We start from the raw sequence: 24,532 nt of genomic DNA, 5'->3' as shown, positions 1-24,532 counted from the left end.
CCCGTTAATATATCACGCATGTAAAAGCCTTGTGCTGTTTCAGTAGTCAGTGTCAGTTATTGTTCTCTCTTTGCTGCCTATTATTGCTTATGATAGCTAGCTTGTGGCAGGCCCCCTATGATGTATAGCAGTTACAGAAACATATTGGACTGTATAAACTTTCTGTTGTTCTACATGAAATTTCAAATCAAGGTTGCTAAACATTTGAAAAAGCTTTCCTATATCATTATGAGAAGAGTTTTAAACATTAGGCTCCTTCAAATAATGGATGAGCTCTTGAACACAGTGTTTGCACCTATATTTGAGGTCTGGTTGTTTGGTTAAAGCTTAGGTCCTCCATTTTGCCAGAAGATGCCTGGGTATTGCTGGGCAGTGATCACCCAGCAAGCCCAACTAATCCAATCCAGTGTTTCCACTAGAGTATTCCAAGGACTATTATCCAGGGTGATACGCCACTTTCATTGTGTCTCAACCATGACACAGAAGAATAAGGGGAAAGTTTTACGAAAGTGTCTCTCTAGCAATACGCACATACACAAAACATTGCATTTTCTCCTAGACTTTCAGTGATGAATTTGAGATTAAAAAAAATAAACCTGTGCTTCTATACCATTGTCTAATGGATTCTGTAGCATGATTATTCCAGAAAATTGTGAAAAAGCAGACAGCGTTTCACAACCTAGTCCCCATGGATCCCATACTCAGGTGGCCAGGGAAAGGCCATCGCTTTTGGATCCTGACCCTGGGGTGGACAGGTCAGGGGGTCCTTGGGGTGTGGGGGAGAAGCACCCAATGGTGAGACATGGTATCCCTTTTCCCCACAACCAATCTAAACCCTATCCCTGCTTATTTTATGGGAAACTACAAATCCCATAATTCCTCTCCACTTTATCTTGACAACAGTAATGTGCCGAAGAAAGATTACCTCTCCTGACTTGCATTGGTCCTGTCCCTGTAATAAGGCCAGGCAGAGTCAGGCACGTAACTCTAACAATGTGCACCTGACACTAACTCCTTGTGAAGATAAAACGAGGCGCACACAAGCACACTTCGGCAGGTTGGGTACGAGAAGGAACAGCTCTTCCGAGGCTGATGCAAACCATGTTGTGGAAGTTGGAAGGCCAACGGGCTGATCAGCAGCTGAGAGGATAAACAGAAAGCCAGTCAAGATTTCCATACTTTCGGGAAGCGGTGAGCGTTCGAAGAGCAAAGCGCAGAGAGCAGAGGAAAGAAACCTTCAAGTTGCCAGGAAGCTGCCCGCGACCCTTCCGGGTGAGTTGGGAGGCAGTGGTAACAGCCTGGAACTGCAAGGAATATTAACACGACCAGTGAGTTATCGAAGGGAACAAAAGTCTGGTTGATGTTAAAGGGAAACTGACCGTAATTTGATAGTTGAAGGTTGCCCGTGTGCCGATAAAACGCAAATGAAGAGAACAATTGATGAAAGGAAAGAATACAAAGTAACAGAGTGGTCCTGCAAGGTGAAGTTGCACATTCAAAAGTCTCGGTGAAATGTTATGAGTTTTGAAAGATATTACAGGGGAGATAAAAAGAAAGAAAGTAACTGTGATAGAGAAAGAAAGTTAAATAAGAGGAAAGTGAAATATATGAACTGTGACTACACCAAGAGGACAAAATATAAGAACTTTGAAAAAGCCAAGAAGGCAGACTAAAGAGAATAAGAACTACAAGTACCAAAAGGCACTGGGGAAAAAGAAATACCAAGAGGTACTGATGTTACACATGAACTTTTGAAAAGGCCAAGAAGGCAGTCTAAAAAGAATGAGAAGCACACGTACCAAGAAGTATTGGTGTCATAATACGAGTATTGAATGTGAATTGAGGAATTGATGAAAGAGAGATTGAAATGGTCATGCGGAGATCTATGTAAATTCTTTGCAGTTTCGAAAGTCTTCGACAGTGAACAGGATACTTTACATAAAACTGGGGGAAGGGAAACCCCAACGAAGGAACAAGACAGTCTTGAGCCTGGTAGGGGGAAGTCTGTGCAGAACTGTGTGATAAAGTGAAAACGAGACAGGCAGGAGCCCGGCAGAGGGAAGCCTGGGCAGAACTCTGAGAAATAGAGAAAGTAAATGCGAACTGAATATTGATGGCAAGGTGCGCAAAGCCTTAAGGAAGGGATTGAACTACCAGACGATTCAAGCCTAAGATTGAACTGTTGAATTGTAACAGTAAGCCAAAGTGTGCAGGACTGATAGAATTGTGCCATCCACTATCCTTAGTTTTTTAAAGAGACTCTCTACGCCCCGTGGGGTTGAACCTGGGGAAGGGAGTTAACGCTGAAGACATTCTGACATTTCTTTTTGAGAGACTATTTTTCTTTTGTATTCCCTTAACACATTTGTAATTTTGAGAAGGAGGGCAAGGTTAGGTTTACTTAGTATAGGCCTTTGTAATTTGACCAAACTGACGTGGATGTATTTTTTATTCATTTAATGGTTGAGATTACTCCCATTTTAGAGTTGGAACCAGTTATGAATTCTACCAACCCAACAAAAACTTTAAATAAAGGTTTTCTAAACTAGTATCCATTGTGTCTGTGTCTACTGGTTGATACCATGCCTTCCTCACACAAAACAACAGAAAGTAAGCTTTGACTTGATAGTAAACTCAAAAGACAAGTGCAGTGTAATGAGTAACAGTGATGTGTTTATTACATTTAATGCACTTTTCAATAATAAAAAATAATAAGGAATACTCACGTATCCAATGAACTTAAAAAATATTTTGTAAACTTAAAAAACTTTGTAAAAGTCATCAATATTAAATTGGGGTACTAATAACCCTTCTCTATGATATAAAGAAACAACAGACAGTACTAACTATATAAACTTTAATTAAGAACCTTGCATTTCAAAGCAGATGGTACATTTGTTAGTTTTATCAACAACAGTTTGGAAGTTGAAGGTCTCAGTCAATCGTGTCCATTGGCATAAAGCAAGAAAGACTAGATCCTTCAGTGAATTGTGATCCAGTTCTACTATGCCGAAGGTCTGATGGATTTCTTTCTCCATCTAGTGCTATGTCATGCAGAAACTAGTCAGGTTTACTGCTCATATCATATATTAGAAAAGTAAGAGGCAGTCATGCATTTGGCAAGAGATTTAGTTGTGGATGAGGATTATATAAAATGCCCAACATGGGTCACATTGCAAAACAAAATCGTTGTGCAGAAGGCCTAATATATTTTCCAATAGGTAATACATTTTTGCTAAACTCAAAAATCAATCGTAACCATATCATATTTCTTCAGTGAAAGTGTTGGGATTATATACATAAAAAATTGTGTCTTCATAATGAACAAATTAAAATTAAGCAAGACTGTATTATCAATAGCGTCTTTACAATTTAGATTCTATGCATATGCATGTAAATATATATTACAAAAGAAACAAGATAAAACACAGCGATTCCTCTAGGCTTGCTTTATGCATGTAGCTTTAACATGGACCTCTACAGTATATGATCTAGAAAAAAGGTAAGAGTCTATCTCTAATTTATCGGCAGGTTGGAGCTAAGGAAATGGGATTCAAAGCTTAAAGTTCCTGAAGCATCAGACATTGCACAATTACTGGAGTTGCAGTTTTCTTTGACATTCACACCCGAAGACAACTCTTAAGACACCATGAGGAAGTGAACTAATATACAGCTTAGCTTATAGACACAGTCAGACAAAAATACTGTTACGTATCGTTACCTTGTGTTAAACTCTTCTCATCTATCACAAATGTCATGGTTTATGTCAACATTGGTTGATCAAATCGCTCAGTGACAGTATCAAGGGTTCTTCTAGGACTCTTGTTACTTCACTTCTCTCTTTCCTTTTCTGCCCATTCTTTATTGATATCATGCATACAACTAAAACAAGGGTCTGCAACCCCATGATCCCTCACCATGGACTGTGCTGGCCAGGGCTGATGGGAGTTGCAGTCCAAAAAATCTTGCAATCCAAAGGATGCAGATGCCTGAACAAAAATGATTATTACTTATACAATCAAACTCAGCGACGGTTCTTCGTTGTTCGCTAAAGGCCTCCACTGAATCAAAACTCACACTCCTTTGCTGTGCGAAAAAGATAACTTATTAATACTGTTAGGTTTGACAGCGGTAATGGAAAGAGTTGAAAGGGACTGTAATTTAATGGTGTTAACCATATTGTGACCATCACACCCTCTACTCCATCCCATAAAGGATTACCCATGCATCGGAGTATGCTCTGCAGTGCAACATTTAAGGTTTTCATTCGTTAATCGACTTGTCAGTGGAGTAGTCTAGAAGAAACATACGCGCACGCTCACACAAAGTCACAAAACCACACAGGCAGTGGACAGGCATAAACGGATGCACAGACACGCGCACAAAAGGATGCACACACAGTAACATATATAATATACTACTTTTCTATACTAATCCAACAAAGATATCATCTCTCATTCACTGGCGCTCATAATCTTTAACAAAAAGGGTACAGGCAATGCACACTTTCATTAGCCGTATTGAAGCTTCACAGAAACTGTATCAGTAGTGACATGCATTCTTAAAACAAGAAAGTCGGGTGAGGGTTCACTCCTCAATCTGCAACAATGGAGAAACTAAAAGTGGTACACCTGTCACATGTGTACCACTTTTAGTTTCTCCATGTGACATGTTAATGCATTCTTATTCATTGCACGGGGCCTGAAAAACATCCAGGCAACTTTTTTGAAACCTGGTTGTCTATTACCTATCAAACTTGCCTTCGCTATGTGCAACCATCGTCTACTTCTGTTTGTGCTCTGATTTTGTGGTCTGGCAGGCTGTCGGAACCCTTAGATGTGCAGCCTTGTTTTACCACCTTGACCGGCTCTGAGATTGGATACTATTGCACTTTGCACTCATTTACACCAGCTGACATGTCTACATAGAAAATGCGTGTCATCTCTCATAGTGTTTAAAAAAAAAACTCCCAAAGATACATTCAACATTAGGCAAAAGAATAGGAAGACGGACCGTTAGAAAGGAGAATTTTTGATCTGACTGTACCCTAAAACCTCAAAATCGCATAAAAGACGAGGGCCATTCAAAAAAAGTGTAGTACACAAAACAGACTGGATAGCACAGACAAAGTTACTCTTACATTTATCACGAACAGTCAAGATTTCAATCTCTATTATATTTCACAATTTGTTATTAAAGTTAAACCACTTATGAGGGTGATTTTGCTTTCGTTGTACTTTCTACATTATTTTAGCTTAACGCTGTAGCTTCCTCATTAGACCGAATCATGCAAAAGCCACAGATCTGTGTCATTGTTTTATAAGGCATATCGGAACATGATAACTCATTTTTTATACTCTTTCTGGAGAAGGTTCACTCAAAAAAGGAGTTCCTAAATGCCTCTTTCTTCTTGTAAGTCCACAGTCTATCAGAAGTAGAACTAGGTCAGATGTCATGTATTTGGCTTCATCATGTGCCACAGGAGTCAAAAAGAATCATGGTCCTCCCAGGTTTTATAGGAGTCTTTTTCTTCTCAGATGAGGGAGAGATCAAGTCAGCCATATTCAGAATTCCAAGTAGAAAAGGAGACCCAAGGTCGGTAGTAATAAACCCAGAAGACCCGGCGACGCCCCAGGTTCCACACCTATGAGGAAAGAAAGACGTTATTAGTATTTGCTTCTTGATGTTCCGGAAACCAAAAGACTTTGTAGATGTTACTGAATTTATTGTCATCAGCACGGCCTTGCATGTTCTTGGATGAACGTTATCCTTTTTGATTTCATGTAAAACAATAATGTAAGAGCAATTATTTTTAGTACACAGACACTGCTCTTGAACCATATTTGTGGCAAGTGTTGAACCAATGGTGAGTCAAAATATGGTTTTATTCTATCCAATAACTTGTAGGGAAAGTTGTGTAACAGGAAATCAGGAGCAACTACAGTGTAGTGTTTGGAGGCTGCATGGCAACCTGCTTGAGTGGAACTCAGAAACCGAAGCCAGCACAGTCAAGATATCCTTGGTAGATTATTGCATTGCTGAGCATTTTAACGGTTTACCTTGAACGACTTTGGTAATCTTGTTGGCAGACCCAGAAGGAATAATGTGCCCAGGCGTACAGCAAGGGGGTTTGTACGGCAGCCTTACTCAGTAAAGCTGTGACACAAGAGGCCTCCACAGTCCTTATATGTATGTTGGGCAATTCTTTTTGGGAAACACAATAGTTCAGGTTTGAGAATTTCAGAAATCTTGTTGGTATGTGGCAAGGAATGAGCCAAACCTGTGTAGAAACATTTGCTTATGACTAGTACTCAAAGTTGTAATGTACAGCACACTCAAGAGAAATATGCGGACACAACACTGCTGGTTAAACTAGGTCAGAAAGCTGTATTACTGCTGTTCAACCTATCATAGAACTATGGTTTAAAAACAGACAAGTCAATTATGATTGTTGTGTCTTGGCTAATGATTTTTTGTACCATTAATGAAGGAACAATGCCTTGATGGGATTTGAGTAAACATGGTGAATTTTACAGCTCAATGTTTGAGTGAAGTTAAATTTTAAAAATAGACTTTTTAAGCAGGTCTTTGGTGTAACACAGATTCCATGTAGCTTTCTCAGTTTCCGATTTGACCCATGTCACTCTCATTGTCACAATTTTTCACCCATGTCACTCTAATGGAGCCCATTCATGCCCCATGCACCATTGGCCATGGCTTACACACGTCACCCTCATTAGCAACAGTTTTGCCCACGTCACTCGCTGCCTCCTGCTGTGCCCCATGTCCACCATGTATGCAGTCAAACTACCCCATTCCCCCAGTTTTGCCATGTGTCACTCACTGCCCCAATTCTGCCTCATCTCAATCTTGTTTGGCCCCCAAAACTTTTGTTCCCCAGTTTTGTCCCATGTCTCTCATTGCTCTCCATTATGCCCCACCTTACTCACATACACCCCTAGAACATACTGGTATGATGTCACCGCTGAGCTGTGAACTCTAGATTCAGTGCTGTGAGTCTAATCATAAGGCGGTGCCCCAGTCAATAATAAAGTATAACACTGATCCAACTACTTTAGTTTCCATAGCCCCACTTTTAATATCTGTCTACACCGGTAAAAGGTGGACAATGGACTCAAGACTATAAAGAGCTGCTTATAAATATGTGAAAATATACACGAACTGAGATGCATGTACCTGGAGAAAAGGTGGAAACATGCCCTTCCTTCTATGGCGTGACTCTTAACTCTTGACATTCCCTCTTACTTTCTTGAAGGTCTGCAGTCCAATGGAGGCCATCAAGCATGGCATGCGGATGGAGTGGTGGGAACGCCAAAGAAGACTCAAGCTTGGCTCGCGGCAAAGGTTCGGCTCTTTAAGGACATGCATGACAGAAGAGCCAAAACAGGGCTGAGGTAAACATCCATGGTCCTGGCCTCTCTCGCTTTCCTTCACCCAGGTCCTTAACAATGACATTGCTATACAACAACTCTTGGTGAACTTTTCAGCCTATGTTAGATTCTTACCCAATTCTCCAGTAACCTCCATTTGGAGGGTCGATTGCATTTCATTGAAATTAAAGTGTAACATTTCCATGAACTATACATAGCAGGAAACATTAGGATTTGCGAGAAACTCATGACAGAAGTCGGGTAAACTCATCATAGCACCCCTAAATATGGGTAGGCATCATTGTGTTTTATTTTGATACATTGCATATCACATGTTTACTTACGTGACCCACATAAAACACGCTCTAACAGGTATTTAAGAAAAGAGAGCAAAAAACAGAAATCCAATAATTTTTTCTATGTAATAGTGTCTTACGCTTATCGTCCCGTTTGACAGTCTCACAGCGTTTCGCTACAGGATCGCTACACGCTGAATGCTGTGAGACTGTCCAACAGAACGCTGAACTTAAGAAACTCATCTTTGTACCACTGACCGGTCACTACGTTGAATGGAGCGTTACTGGTAGCAACACAGATACAATAAATGCAAAGGATCCAATTAACATGTAAATAACAGGGACAACATGGCTTGGGAATGATCCCACATGAATGTTGTCATTAAAATTAGTGTCTACCTATACACGGTAATGCATTCTTGCTCTGGAAGGGTCGGAGCACAGTCGGAATACCCTTGTGCGCAAAGCACATTGGTGAAAACGTGCAATTGGTGCCATGAGAGGCAGAGATCAGTAACTATCAACTATTAATTCATGCCCATGAGGAAGACCTTTTTGATGAGGTAGATACATGTGTTGGCAATCTAATAAAGAATATATTAATTGGAAATTGAACAGAATGTGTCATTTGTTGAGACAATTTGTATATTATAAACAGCACAGAAAATGTGTTTATATATTAAGGGGGTAGTGGGGAAAGGGTGCAGGTGTTTCCGTCTGCTTGGGTCCTGGAGTGCTGAGTTTCCAGTCGGTTCTCGCTGCTGCTACCTGCGGCCCCGCCCCCACTCGGATAAGAAATGCTGTAACCCCCCCACGACAGTGAAGACTGCAGGGGGAGGGGGCTGGGAGGAGGGGTAGGTGCAGTTGTTTGCGCCTGCTTGGGTGTTTGCGCCTTGCTAATGCCAGAGCCTTGGCGTTGTACTCACCCTGCTGGATCTGAGCAGCTTTCCCCACAGGTGTTTGTGTTGACACCTGCTGCCAGATGAATTCTTTGTGAAAACCTCAGTGCTGACCTGGTGGAATTGAACGAGGGTAAAACAGACAGTGAAACCAGGTCGTAACTAGGTGAGTACCAACGCACGCTAACCCCATTTGCTGTACTAATGGCTTAACAGCTTGCAGCAGCAACGACCTCACATAAGTGCTAAACTATAATTTGTTTGCAACTCGAAATCCAGCAAATTCTTTGGCCATGCCACTCCCTGAGGCCCATAGCACTAGCGACACGACAGTGAATTTTCTAAGCGCGGCCACCACATTGACATCGAAAAGGAAAATCCTATTAGTGAGAAGGAAAATCCCAGTGGTAGATTTATTGGCGATTGCATGTCCAACAGAGCTCTACCAAGCTAAAATTACAAGACCCCTGGAAAATGTCCATAACCTCATCAGTGAAATGATCTCCTTCCTGGGCCCATCTCGTGCACCCCTAGAGCTTTGAACCATGGGGGGCACTGCTGGTGCTCAAGATACTTTTGACCCCAATAACCTCCAATACGATGGATGTCCATGTCTAGATACTGAAGACTTGGGAATAGGGGGAATAGCGGGAATAGTGTTGCTGCCCAAGTCTACGGTCGCACCCCCAGGGGGACCCATCAAATCTGACTCTTTGTCGTCAACTAATAGAAGCTATACCATGTCTGAGGCTCCGGTGGGCTCACCTACCTGGGCCCTTAGTGGCCCTGAGAGGGAGATCAATTGGGACCCGATTGCTCGCAATACAAAACCTCAGAACGTGAAGTCTACACCACACTTAAAGAAGTCTGTCCCTGAGGAGCTCATCTATCCCATTGGCTCGATTAAGCCAAATACCTGCCCATATATCCAAAATATCTGCCCGAATGTGCCCCACTGGGCCCTATGCAGGTGAAGAAATAGTCACGACTGAGGCCAAAGCAGTGGCAGAAACAGGGTCATATGCTGCACTGGTAGGGGCACTTAGAGATCCTGTGCCTGGCAAATGTCTACTGGGCTCTCCCCTACTCTGTGAGTATGCGGCTAACACCCCCTCAAAGCCATTAAATGGGGTGTGGGGGTAGTACCCAGCGCCTGCCAATGCAGTATGGTGTTGGCTGAACTCTTGACTTCGAAACCTATCTAACAGAACTGGTGGGCAGGGGCAGGGGAACGTGCGAACAGGGGCTTGGGATGGACCAGAGACACTGGGGAAGGGCCCGAGACAGAATGGAGGAAGCTGGTTTATCTGTGCATAAAGTAGATAGAAATAGCCCCATTGCCACCCAGGGTGGCACTAGTTCTAGCAATGATTTTTAACCCAGCATACTCCTAACCAAACCAGTGGGAAATGAGGGATGGCTCAAGCCAGATACTAATAATTATGGCATTGGGAAAAAAACACCTAAAGGCCCCCCCCACCCCACCTCACTGTTGACGCATGCCCTGGGTTACATGAAAGTAAAGCTACCCAGGTCTATCATTGCACTCTGAGGGGTCATAACTGGGCCGGGTCGTGCCCTCCCTATGTCATCTGTTAATAACAGAAGACGCATGGATAGGGGGGTCACTATTTCTACACAAGGTCCCCAAGCTGGCCTCAAACCACCACGATCCCAGCGATGCCTTCTTAAACAAGAGCATCCACTGGATTTGGGTAGTGCGGGGGTGCTTATTCATCACAAGGGAGCAAATAACACGATGCACTAGGATTCATGGCCAGGAAGCTGATCTACACAATTCCATTTGAAAAGATTTCAGAGATTATGGTTTGGCTGAGGGTCTACTGACCTTTACTAAGAGATGCAAACCCCCATCAAACACACTAATAACAGCAAGTCTCCAGGACTGTGAAAATATGTCACAAAGGACTATGCTCTCGGGAGCAAATGCAGTCAGAACCTCAAGCTTTACTTTACATTAAAATCCCCAAAATTACACTGTGTTTAATTCCAAGCAGTATGAGGTCGAACATTACCCCTTAAGAGTTATTATGGAGTTCTTCTAATTTAATAGCTAATTTGATTGTGTATTTGGGAAATTTATTCTGGAGTAGTTTTCTTTCTGTATGGATTTATTTGATGTTTTCTTGGAGAAATGGTATGGCTTCACATCAAAATAAAGTTACAAGTTGATGATGATTAAGGGTGTAGCGCAAGTGGTCAATTGCTTGTTATTTCATACCAGACATTAGTTTGCCTTTTTATCACCCACAAGAAAGGGCAACTTAAACCTCATAATATAGAGGTGATGCTAATTTATGGAACATGCACGTCCACTGCCCCCCTTAACACCCTGTTGCAGGCAGCTCAGCTTCAAAGATGATCTGAAGGCAGACATTCAATAATTCTCCAGTGTGTTTGATTTTTTTTTTGTTGAGTGACTGGCTCATAGACTTCAAACTCAGATGATCGTTTGTAATTCATTTTCGACCATGTGCATTTTATCTGTGTACTAAAGGGTGCAGGAGAACATGTAAGCTGCCTGTGGAACATCTATCGAGGGAGCACTTCTTCCGTGACTGAGGATGCAAGGAGAAGGTGTAGTTTGCATTGCAGATTGCCCCACTCTAGAGGGTTAAGAGGAGGGAGCGTGCTTTGCCAAGCGAGAAACCACTGCACTGAGGCACGTCGATGTATTCACTATTGTGCAATACCAAATACACCGCTTCATACGCCTCAAAGGTCTTTGTGGAGCAATCTTTTCTGCCGGAGGAAGAGCAGGGAAGCGAGGGAGGGAGGTGATAGGAGGAGAGTGAGGACAGGATGTCCTGAGTTTTAGAGATGAAGTGAGAGGCCAGTGCAGTACAGAGGGCCTGGGAGGGGACAGGAGAGGTAGAGACTGCAGGCATCCGTGAGTAAATTGTGTGCTTTTAAAAAAGTGAAATTGCATCTGCGCTCAGAGCGTGTTGTTGTGCCTGCTCTCCCCTCCCCTCCCACTTCCTGGTTCTCCTCTCCCTCCCGCCTCCCAGCCCGCCCACCCCCCCCTCTGATTGGCTGCCTGGCCGCCTCCCTTCTTGGCTACTCGACGCCCGCTCCCCCTGCTCGCTTCTTTGTTCAGCTGAGCCTGGGAGAGCGGTCGCCGGGAGCCCTGAGGGAATTGTAGGCCCTGGAAGGCCTGCCCGACCCTAGCGGGCATCCGTGAGTAAATTGTGTGCTTTTAAAAAAGTGAAATTGCATCTGCGCTCAGAGCGCGTTGTTGTGCCTGCTCTCCCCTCCCCTCCAACTTCCTGGTTCTCCTCTCCCTCCCGCCTCCCTGCCCGCCCACACCCCCCCTCCCCTTCCTCTCCTCCCCCTTCCTATAACCACCTCCTTCTGGGCAGCCCTCTGCCCGGCAGCCCCCTGCGGCTAAGGGCCCCAAGGCCAAGGGCGACTCCTACAGTTGCGGCTCCCTGTGTGTCTGCAGGTGTCCGCAGGGGACTCAAGACGCAAGTTCAATTTGCCTTCACCACCTTCTCCCTGCCCACCCCACCTACGCCTGGCCACTGCATTCGCATGGTGTCTTCACCTCACTGTGTTCCACAGTTGTGGTAAACTAGGGTTTTCTCCCCTCGCAGGACTCTCAAACTTAGGTGGACTCTCCACTGTGTACCTAAAACGCATTACTGTTGCTGTTCTTAAATGTGGTCAACTAGGGTTTTTCTCCCCTTGCAGGACTCTCAAACTTAGGTGGACTCTCCACTGTGTACCTAAAACGCATTACTGTTGCTGTTCTTAAATGTGGTAAACTAGGGTTTTTCTCCCCTCGCAGGATTCTCAAACTTAGGTGGACTCTCCACTGTGTACCTAAAACACATTACTGTTGCTGTTCTTAAATGTGGTAAACTAGGGTTTTTCTCCCCTCGCAGGATTCTCAAACTTAGGTGGACTCTCGACTGTGCCTCTAACACATTACTGTTGCTGTTCTTAAATGTGGTAAACTTGTGCTTGCCGCTCTCTTCCTGTCTGCAGGCTCTCACATCGTCTGTCTCCCCCCCCCACTCCCTCCTACTCTATGGTGCTCTCTATCTCGCCTATCTTCTCTAACTGCTTCTCTATTGACTATCCTGCTCTCCTCACTAAATCTGGTAGGAAAAAGTTTAAAAAGGACATCCTGGTCTCCAACCCAGGCCTCCCTATCGCTGACACCTACACTAGTGCCTGCTCTAAGGAAACTCTCACTGACATCCTCTTTTTTGTGCCTTCGCCTGACCTATGGACCCTTCATATGGTCTCTGTGCTCTCTCCTTTTTCCTCTTCTCCCATTAATGGTGGCACCCGCTGGGATGTCCTCTTGGCCCCCTTCCACTCTTCTAAGGCCATCATTAATGTCTACGCTAATGGGACCGTCTTGGTCCAAGGCCCTCAGGCCAACCTTCACCTCTTTGATAGACGCTTTCCTCGCCTCATCAACTTCCTCTCCTCTCCTGCTGTCCCCCCTCCTCTGTCCTCGGCTACCTTGCCTCTACCCTCCCTCCCTGCCCCCTCTCTTGCTCCTTCTTCATCTCCTTCTCCTACACCTCCGCAGGGCGTACCTCTGATCTGTACCCCTCCCCGGAAGTCCTTCAAGGATGGCAACCTTCTCCACATTGCCACTCTTAACTCTCGCTCTGCCATCAAGCATTCCTCTGATATCTGTCACCTTCTTGAGGAACTGGACCTTGACGTCTTCTGTCTCACTGAGACATGGTTCACAGCCAGCTATGTCACCAGCTTTGACACACTCCTACCTGACGGTTACAAGATCCTCTCCGTGCCCAGGCCCAACCGTGCAGGGGGGGGTGTTGCCCTTATCTTCCCTGAGTGGATTCCTGCCACGGTTACAAGATCCTCTCCGTGCCCAGGCCCAACCGTGCAGGGGGGGGTGTTGCCCTTATCTTCCCTGAGTGGATTCCTGCCACTGTCACTCCTGGCTGACCTTTGCAACCTCTCCTTCGCCTCTGGAGTATTCCCATCCCCCCTCAAGCACTCCCTTGTGCACCCTCTTCTTAAGAAACCCTCTGCCGACCCCTCCTGCCCGGCTAACTATCGCCCAATCTCCATCACTCCCTTCCTGGGCAAGCTCCTGGAGAAACTGGCCATCTCCCAGCTTAACCTCCATGCTGAAGCTGTTGGTAGTCTTCATGACCACCAATCCGGCTTCAGAGCGGCCAGAAGCACGGAAACTGCTCTCCTGAACATCCGTGATGACCTGCTCTTGAACCTCGACTCCAACACTCCGTGTGTTCTCATTCTGCTCGATCTCTCTGCTGCCTTTGACACTGTCAACCATGCCATCCTGCTCAACCGTCTCCGCGATAACCTGGGTATCACTGGTCAGGCTCTGGCGTGGCTGACCTCTTTCCTTTCCAATCGACCCTCCCAGGTCCAACTTGGGTCCTTCCTCTCTGACATCTTTTTCTCCACCTGTGGTGTTCCCCAGGGATCTAATCTCTCTCCCTGGCTTTTCAACCAGTATCTGGCACTTCTTGCCCAACGCATCGCCGCCCTCTGCCCCAACTTTCAGTGCTATGCGGACGATACCCAGCTCATTTTCAGGCTACCCTCGGCCTCCTCTTCTCCTGCCCTCATCTCTGACTGTCTGTCTGCTATCCAGGAACGGTGTGCTGCCAACGACCTCCGCCTTAATGCTAGTAAGACTGAGATTCTACTCACCGGCACACCCACTCCCTCCTTCCCTGCAGCTCTCTGGCCAGCCTCTCTTGGGCCTCTTCCTGCTCCTACCTGCAAGGCAAAAAACCTCGGGGTCATCTTTGACTCCACACTCTCCTTCTCTCCTCATATATCTGACGTCTCTAAGAAGTCACACTACCAGCTGCACCTCCTTAGAGGTATTGTTCCCTTCCTCTCCTTCCCCCAGAAGCTCACTGTCTCCCAAGCCCTGGTTCTCTCGAAGCTGGAACAGTTTCTATCTTAATCTGCCTGCCTCCACTCTCCGCCCTCTGCAACTCATCCAGAACAGACTGCGAGACTTGTCCTTGGCCTCAAGCCCAGGGACCGTATCTCTCCAGGACTGAAATCTCTACAATGGCTCCCAGTGGCTGCGAGGATTAAGTTCAAAACCCTCTGCATTGTCCACAAGACCTTCTGGGGCCTGGGGCCTAAATACCTGCAACTCTCTCTTCATAAATATCTTCCTTCCCGAGCCCTTCGCTCATCCGTCTCCAACTCCCTCAGGGTCAGCTGCTTCTCGAAGCAACGAGCTGGGGGTAGATCTCTCTCCGCGGCAGGAGCCTCCCTCTGGAACAGCCTTCCTGCCTCCCTGAAACTTGAGGAGAACCATCTCCGGTTCCGGAAGCACCTCAAAACCTTCCTCTTTGCTTCTGCTTTCCCTCTCCCTCTCCCCTGCTAAATTCTTCACTAAATTCTGCACTGAATCTGAAACTTGGCCACTCTCACCGACCTCGGTCCTGGGCCCAGCCACTCTCCACTTGCACTGCCTCCCTGGCAACCCCTGCACTGCGGGACTGTCTCTGTATCCCTACAGCCCCCCCCCTTCCCAGCACTTGTCTGCACTTACCTTGCACTTGCCACCAGCTGGCCCTTTTTATTTATTTATCTATTTATTTCTATTCTACTTACCTTGTACTGCACTTTTCCCTTCCCCCTACCCCTGCACTTGCGCGGTCTGAATGACACCTGGCCTAGTAGGATCGTTGTCTGTCCTCCCCCTGTTCCCCCCTCCCTGCCTCGTCGCGCCTTGAAACACTTGTGTATAGGCGCGTTACAAATGCCATATCATATCATATCATATCATATCATGTGGTTTTAATTAGGAAAGTGCCATGGTTGACCACTTGGGTAACATCATTTTCATAAAACCATATGCAAAGGACAGCAACATCTTACACATATGGTTGTGCTCTGTCAAATATTTAAGAGTTACAATTGGACACTGAAAGGGGATAACAGAGAGGATATCAATTCCATATCATCCAGCCGCCCTGCGGCTATCATAGGCCTAAATGGAAGGTATGTAAACTGATATTGTCGACCTCCCACAATGAGCCTGATGTACTTGCAGTGATTTCTGCTTAAAGGAATATAAAAATAAGTGCTTTGAAAGCCAAGAATTGGGCTTCCAGTAACACACTGCCTTTAGGAATCTGTTGTGAAAGCTATGTGGCTGGGCCCTACAACTGCTATATAATGACGGGGCAGGAAGCACTATGGGGAGGATCCCCTTACCCTCCCCACAGCACAGGGACAGGCTGGAGGGGAACGTCACACTGTCACCAGAGCCTTAAAAGTTCTGGAGAAAGCATTTTTTCAGCCAGCTATGAAGCATTCTGTCGACCTTTCGAGGCTTGTTCCCCGGACTCAGACCAGTGCAAACAATACCTGGGGGGATGCAGACAGTTTGCTCAGAGTTAACGATGATCGCTGGCACCAGGGAAGAGCCGACACACACACCCATACCTACACACACAAAACAATTATCACTATGGAAGTCAGAAAAGAGGAAAATCCAGAGAAACCCAGAGAGGCTCTGGCCATGTCCAAGGCCTCTGCTCTCCACAGTGCGTTCATTTCCTATACAAAACAAAGGTGGTGGACTGGCCTTTTGTAGACTCGGACTGTGCCCAGGAAAAATCACTCAATCATATTTACTACATATGTAGAGTGAACTCATTGGGCCCCCACCAATCACTTCAAAGCAACAATCAGGAACTTCAGCTGTAGACCCTTACGGAAGACCAGACCCATGGGGAAGGAACCGGTTAGCAAACAATACCAATCAGAGGGAGGAATTGTGGGGAGTTGGAACAGTGGACCAATGTGTGGTGGAGAGAGCTGAAGGTTTAAGAGGAGCTGGAGTGGGAGGTGCGTCAAGAGCTGAAGATGCAGGCGGACATAGAGGTGCACATTAAGGTGATGGAGGGGAAAGATGCATAACATGGTGGAGGTGGACCAGGGGAAAGGTAGAATGTAGAAAAGGTTGGATGTGAATAACAACAAGGAAATCAGTGATTGGATTTAGTAAAGGTCAAGAAGGAGGCGAGGGTACATAACATGTTGGAGGTGAACATCAAAATTGAAGCGGGGATAAAGCAGAGGAAGTTGGCAGAAGTGCAGGCCCAGGAAGTGGGGAGCTAGAGAGATACAACAACTGAAAAGAAGGAGGAGTACAGAGACATGCCCGCGGAGTATAGGCGCATTGACAGTGAGAAAGTACAACAACGCACATCTGGAGGGAGAGAGAGTGGAGGACAGAGCATGTGGTGAAAAGGTAAGGTGGTCAGTCAGCAGCCAGTACGAGGGATAGAAGCCAGGTCTCGTGGCAGGCCCAAGGCACAAGTGATAATGGCTCATTGAGGAGAAAGCAAGACAGGGTTGGGTCGCAGCAAGATCAAGTCGCTAGGGCCAGCAGAGTCCTGACTAGGCACCTAGGGATCCTCCTCGCCCATCGCTGGAAGACACTAAAGCTGCTGCTGCATCAAACTGCTGCAAAAGACCTTTTGGAAGCCTGAAGACACCTGGGTGGCGCTGCTGGCCCTGCAGCATCCCAGGATTGATCTACTAGCAATCTCCAGAATCCCTTTAGAGCGATTTTGTATCTAAATGTTATGAGTGACACAGGAGAGTGGCCCAGACAGACTATTTGAGGAATACAGTCTCCAAAAGGCTTTTGTTTGCCAGTGCGACTAGCCTGGTGTCACTACGCAGTGTGTCACCTTTGTATATAATTCCAAATAAACATGTTTGAATCTGACCTACGAGCTGCAACCTTTGTGGAATCCAATTGGCATCTTGACACCCTTTACTGGCTACTCCCCTCATTGCTCAGTACATTTCCTGCTCCTGAGGAGCGCTTTTCTGTTCCCCTGTGCACTACAAACCCTATCCTTTCCTTTACTCCAAGCTCCTAATGCCTCTTGGCTGGTATAGCAGGTGTAGCATATGTGTGTGCCTCTTCTTCGCCTACCTGTGGCAACCTTTCTAGCTATCTCAACATTCTGAGGCCCCTCACCTCCTCTGGCAGCTATCTCTCTGCCTCGACCACCATCTGGTCTGTTTATCCTACTTCCTGCTTTGACGCCACTACCTCTTGCTATATCCACAACTCCTCATGTACTCTTCTGTTCTCTCACAACCTCATCTTGACCAGTCATTACTTTCCTCTCTTCTTTTGTCTGCTCCGCTCCTTCTGTTCTCGCATTTCCTCCGTTTGCTGTAACAGCAACTTCTCCTGTTGTATGCCCTCCTCTATCACCTTGGTCTTGCCATCAATCCTCCTCTATCGTTCCTAACTTCGTCCTTCTGCCCTCCACTTCTTTTTCCTCCAAACCTCCTTCTGCATCTTAATCCTAACCTCATGCTAGGCCACCTCTCAAGACACATTCTCTGTGCTTCTGCATTCTCCAAATTTCCTCACCCTTCCGATCAGCCCTGCTCGCTATATGGGGCCCTTGCTCTTGCCTGGGACCGCCCTCTACTCCCAATGCCCAGAGGAAGGTGTTTTTGGTATGCTTTTCAAGAGTGTTTAGTGTGTGTACGTGTTCAGTGTCCTGGATGATTCAGTGGCCGCACCTTTGCCAGTCCCAGATCCATAGTCCAAGCCTTTAAAAAGATCACCTGCCATCTGGGTTAGACAGTTCATGTGCAGAGCAGTGTCCTGAGTACCTTGGCATTGTTTTTTCTTCTGTTCGCTTGTCTAGAACCTTCGGTAGGAATGCACCCCTCAACCCGGGGAGGTGTGTGGTTGCCTTAGTCTGCTCTCTCTCGTGGCTCACAGCCCCACAGAGCTGCAAGTATGATTCCACTGGCTTTACCCAGATTGGAGACCTTGACCTGACTTGCCTTTCACTGGAGTGTGGCCTAAATCTGGAGTCCTGAGTTGGGGTGAAGAAACATATAGCAATTGCTGACCTCAAAGAAACGGGCTCCCTCTGTTAAAGGGCCAGCGTTCTCATGCTGCAACGTATGGTAAGTTCCTGCCTCGTGGAGAGGGATGGGTGGGGTGGACGAGGGAGACAATCCCACTGTGCCCTATAGTCCTACATCATGCAGTGTACGGCGGTACCCAACTCCCATCGTCATCCAATCCCTAACCCTTAGAGCCAGATAGGGCTCTTTGTCACAGGGACAACAACATTATACTGTCTCAAAGGATGGAACCACCTCACTGCTGTTCTAAAGGTCTACCAAAAGATCAGGATCTGTGATCAATGGTAGAAGGGCTCTTTTGTTGCCTGGCTCATATTTTTCAACTGGGCCTCCAGAAACATATTCAACATATGGAAGGTGTTTAGACTCAAAGTGAAGTATGTTTTGGATCTGGGCAAAGCTTTTTTACATGCAATATTAGACACAGAACGTACACCAAGTCCCACACCTCTGTGCACAACAGTGGAGAAATCACATTTTCAGTGGCACACAGGTGTATGTGTCTCCATCTAACATATGCTGATATGTGAGAAAATCACCTGCTCAGGCGCTCTATCCCAGATCCTACTGGATGCTGCAAAGACAACAGAGCTCAGGAAGAGCATTAATTTGCAGAATCTGAGCAGAGTCTGCAATGGAGGGTTTGCCCTTGGATGAAGGGATACTAACTGCAGCCCTACAAAAAAACAAGTAGGGAGGGAAGAGACCCTTACCCAGAAGCATATATGGGACGGGGGAGAGGGAAAGTTACAGGGCTTGCCCCTGTAAAGAAACTGGGGAGGCCCGTACGGACAGATGAGAAATGCTAAATTGTCTTGCATTACTAGGAGGGCATCACAAGACTACACAGACCCATAGAATTCCACATAACTCGGATTCATTTTTCCAAGATGGAGTAACAAAGTGTACTTGGGGCACTGGAAACCACCCTGGGAATGCGGATGAATTGAATGACTCTTTCTGGAGGTTAAGAACGAGTAATCAATTGTTAGCTATCAAAGCTGCCAGCTGTATCAGTAATATCTTGACCCTCCTCAGACCCAGACCCAGTAATGTCTCTTCTCTGAACCCACTCCTCCTTACCTGATTCCTCTGTGGAAATGTCTTGGTTTCGCCCCTTTCTTCTCGTAGATCTTCTTTTTGTGAAGAGGTATGGCCTTCTACGGTTGGAAGCCATCCTGTCGCCCTGATGGTACAGGGGTACAAGGGACCCCCTGCCGGAGATCCCAAGAAGAGAGGAAAAAAGCGGATGCTTAAAAAAACCTCTCTTAAATACGGGATCTTGCAGCAGTGTTACAGGCTTCCAGACAAGAGCAGTGACCAGGTTGGGCAAGGTATGGCGATGTGTTGGGCTTCCGGACAGGAGCAGCGACCAGGATGGCTAAGGAAAGCAGCTTGCAAAGGCTCAAGGAGGCGAAGAAACCGGAGGATAGAACAGACAACAGGTAAGAAGGATAGAAAGGAGGAGCCGAAGAGCCGGCTAGAACTAGACAAAGAAAGTAGTACCAGAAAAGGGCTCCCGCGAACGGCGGGGCGAGAACAGGGAAACAAAATACTGTAATAGGAACGGAGAGAAAGTAAACACAGAGCGGAGTACGGAGCGTGTATGCAAGAGGTTGCAACGCGCCAAACGGCGCTGGAAGGTGTGGTTAGGAGACGCAGACCAGGAAATGAACGTGGAAAAAGACTAGAGCGTGACAGACAGAGAAGGGGAAAAAGAACGGAACAGTTCAATGGCGGTGCAATTTCCATTGATTATCAAGTCGCCAGGGAGATCTCCTTGTAAACGGCATGACATTAGCAGACTGGACTGGAATCAATAAAATCTGAGGGGATATATTTGCATTATTTTGGTGGTTGGATATAACATAAGGAAATGCACGTTCTGGCCATAGGCAAAGTGAGATCACAGTATCTATCTATCTATCTATCTATCTATCTATCTATCTATCTATCTATCTATCTATCTATCTATCTATCTATCTATCTATCTATCTATCTATCTATCTATCTATCTATCTATGTCTAGTGTTTTGTATTGCGCCGCTAACCCTAAGGCCTCAGGGCGCACACAAGAGAGAGGAAGAGCCAGAAAACAAAAAACATACAGTTCAAGAAGGACATGATGATAGGAGGACAGAACTCACCCTACAAAGAAGGAAAAAATCATGATGTGTTAAACAAAGATAACAATGTAGGGATGAGTATCAGTAGCAAGTGGAGAGGAAGCGTTACCCATGACCTTTATCAACCAAGTGAGTTTTCAGTTGTTTCATAAAAATAGTTATTGAACTGATATCAGCCAGATGTTTTGGCATGGAGTTCCATAGGGCAGGAGCCCAGGAATTAAAACTGACTCCTCTAAATACCTTCAACATAGACAGGGGTTGGATCAAAGAGATATTGCCATTTGACAGCATGCAATCAAAGCTTCAGCTAATCTACTGGCTCATGTGCATTAGGATGAGTAGGAGTTTATGTAGAAAGATAATTGACCCAGCGAAGCCTTGCAGGGCCATTATACGGTATTGCTCTTTCCATCTCCTTCCTCAGATCTTCTGATGATCATCCTCTCTATCCGGCTTAATGCTTCTCTTCAAATGCTACACTTCTTCTCCTGCTTTCTTCTCTGATCTCCCCTACTTCTCCCAGCTAATCTTACCCACCTCTGTTGTTCTTCCCTTGAACTACTTACTAAGCCTGATCACTTCTTCCAAACACTGCTCCTTCCAGCCTGCTCTATTCCTCCTCACCCCTCCTTGCTATTTCACCATCCACTGCCATCCACGTGATGCTTCGCACCTGTCTCACACATTTCTCTCTGTCATCCTCTTCTTTTAATAGTCGGTGGGATCATCTGCGGGGTCTCTGATACCTTGACAGAATTCACCTGTGTCAATTCGGTGAGCAAGCCCTTTGTTTGCAGTGCTCACTATGGGATTACAAACCACCCAGCTGCTGTTTAACTGATGGGCCCAGGCAATGCTCTGTGATCATTTCTACCCAATCTGCCCGCTTGGATCTGCACTGTTCTTTAAGCAACCATGCCACACAGTGAAAATGTCGACTGCAAAAATGTCGGAAACATTTTTTTCGCATGTTTTTTTACATGTTTTTTTTAATGGCCCACACAACCCCCCGTTTCTTTTTTATAGCTAAACCCAAAAAAATATACACATAAAAAAAACACATTCGATTTTTTTTTCGACTTTTTTTGCTTTTCAAAATTTTTGTTTTCGACTTTTTGCAGTACAATTGCACACCATGCCACACCACAGCTTCTGGAGCTTTTGGCTGGCCGTGGCTGGCAAGGGTTTGTATTGCCTTGTACAGGCTCCAAAATACACATATCGTCTGAGTTCACACGGGCATGTGTGATAGCTGCTGTAAGGATGTCTTGCTGAACAGAATCTTCAGAAACATTATCTTAGTGTCTGCAGACACCCACAGCAGCAGGATCATGGCATACTGGGCCCGTGGTATCCAATATATTCTTGTTGTTAAATACGCCTCTCTCTCTTTAACAATGCTAGCAAGTCCTCTCTGAATTGTATAGGTGTAATTTCTCCACAGGAAGCTACCCAGTTCTATGACCAGTACAAGAGACTTCCTTTTTAATGAGAGTAGAACCCCCCATGAAAGCATTAAGGTATTTGCTTACCAATGAACAAGGAATTCAGCAGGCTTGCTGGTTGGGGGGATGACGGACTGGGGGCCTGCCCATCCTTCATTTAACCCCTCCAGGGCCTATTTCACCGATTGTGTGGTGGGTCTGGAACTCATGATCGCCCCCGTTCAATATTCCAGCATAAAACAGGGGTCTTGATCACACTCCCTGGGCAGACGATAACCATTCCATTCATTGAAATCTCTCAAAACATTCACACATTTACTTGCGAATTCCAAAGAGGGACACGAGGGGACACCCAGTTCTGGTCCACTCCAACTTGTAATCACAAGAAGTTGCAAGGGTTGCATTACAAGTCACAATGCTGTTAAGAAATGGCAGCGCCACATTTGCAAAGATAGAATACCCGTGAAAGACAACATGTTTGTGCTCTATACGCGATTACACCACGGGAAATGGTACTGCAATGTTACAGACTATTCTGTATGCACAGGTGTGAATCTCTGTCTACACTGCTATTGTATTATTAGCATTATTGATATTCTTGTATGTAATATATTTGTTCATTTTCAATAAAGATCACAGATTGCAAATGTTTTTTGGCAGGTTTGGAAAGAAAGTTAGCCTTTTAGGAATGGTGAGTAAAGAAGTGCTGCTTGGACTTGGTTATTCGTGTTGAATTTGCTTTGAGATAAATGCAGAACACCTTTTTACCCTCATCTCACAGAACATTTAAACAAATAAAAAACAAATGGCTTCCATAGGAGTATTCAAACAAAGCGTACACACTGATAATTTTGCGCATGCCCAACTAATACTCAAACAGAAATAATGAATAACATCATGATTTACTGAAAGCAAAATAACAGCAAAACAAATTCTTGCCCTAGCTCCCCGTGTTTCAGCCCTTCTGGGTCTTTATCAAGGCTTCAGAATGGCAAGTGTATCTCTTTTACAACTGTTGATTATACACAGCTCAACAAAGATGTATGAACAGTAGGGATGTAACGGTATAACGGTATACCGTTAAAGATACCGTGAACCACTTAATTGAACAATAATAACCGTCACATTGTTTATACTGTTATACCGTTCATACCGTTAAGTGTGCTTTTCAATCTGATTTGGAAAGGCTGCAGTAAGCAATTGCTGCACAGTCTTGGTTTTGCACTGTTGGATGTGCCGTCTGCCAGGTAGTTTCAGTTGGAGCAGTTTTTAATGCCATTCCATAAACCACACATGCCTTACACAAAATCAATATGTTAGCAATAGGAAGAATAGATACAGTGCCAAGAAGGAAAAGGGTTTACTTTGGGGTGGCGGCCTGGGGTTTATATATTTATAATGGAGAATGTTCTCTAAACATATGGTAATGGGGGATTTCCCTGGTTCTATCATTGAATTTACAAATAATAAGTCACACTGCGAAATTCACTCATCTCTGTGGGTAACATGTCAGTGATTACTGAACACCTTTTGGCCCGCAAGTAAACTAAAGGCTGTAACGTAAAAATAAAGTGCGTGTGTGTGTGTATGTGCACAAGCGTATACTACCATCAGCCTCCATTGATCTGTGGCATGCAGGTTATCAAGATGGCAACATGTTCATCTTCACCAGTAGCCAGTGGGGAAGCAAAAAGCCTAAATGGCCACTTAAGAAAAGCTTTTCAGTTTGCTTTGCCAGTTTCAGCAGGCCTCCACCCTACCCCCTCCTCTCCACACGTGTGTTTGTGTTTGGTGGAAGCAAGGCATTTCAGTGGAAAGTATGTTGAAAAGCCCAATTCTGGCCCTGGGTGCCTGGTTTTGTTTGTGATGATAAATCTGTCAATTTATGACCTTTTAGAAAATATTTGTTAAGATCAGTTAACTCCACCTGCTATACCGCGATAACCATGATATACCGTCATTTGGCAAGAAGGTTATCGTACCGTCATAAAACGAATACCGTGACACCCCTAATGAACAGAGATGTCTAACAATCTCTTGTTGGTCATTAACTCATACGTATAAAGTTTGATTCCACAGTAATCTCAGCATTCATATTACCTGAGTAGAAATCAAAGGATTATATTGAAATAAAAGTGCAAACGCGCCCAAAGGGTTTTTACCCAAAAATAGCTCCAAATGAAGCAAAGGATGTCTGGTTCATGAACATCCTTGCCGTGCTCTGCGTTCCACGTGTTTATTTTCTGGAGACTTGCTGTCCCCACTCTGCCTGACAAATGTGGCTACATTACCGCCAGCATGTATTTTCATAGAGCAATGCATTCTTACGAAATCCACCAAATGTACTACCACAGATGCTACCAGCCCTTCTTCAGGACTCTTTTGCAACCTCTACGATTCTCTCTCTCTCTCTCTCTCTCTCTCTCTCTCTCTCTCTCTCTCTCTCTC

At 45.3% G+C, this 24,532-nt stretch overlaps 1 protein-coding gene across 5 annotated transcripts in view; it reads right to left on the bottom strand.

Moving 5' to 3' along the window:
• Nucleotides 1–2,843: 2,843 nt before the first annotated feature.
• Nucleotides 2,844–24,532, bottom strand: part of CNTN1 (contactin 1) — a 1,316,193-nt gene continuing 1,294,504 nt past the window's right edge. For all 5 annotated transcript variants that reach the window (XM_069627984.1, XM_069627985.1, XM_069627983.1 and 2 more), the window contains one exon: nt 2,844–5,644. In XM_069627984.1, the coding sequence (XP_069484085.1) occupies nt 5,565–5,644 (80 nt within the window). In that variant the 3' untranslated portion in view covers nt 2,844–5,564. The remainder of the gene's footprint in view (nt 5,645–24,532) is intronic.

The sequence above is a fragment of the Ambystoma mexicanum genome, chromosome 12 (assembly GCF_040938575.1).
Source record: "Ambystoma mexicanum isolate Mex_15411 chromosome 12, UKY_AmexF1_1, whole genome shotgun sequence".
NCBI lineage: Eukaryota > Metazoa > Chordata > Amphibia > Caudata > Ambystomatidae > Ambystoma > Ambystoma mexicanum.
This window is presented reverse-complemented; position numbering and strand designations above follow the sequence as displayed.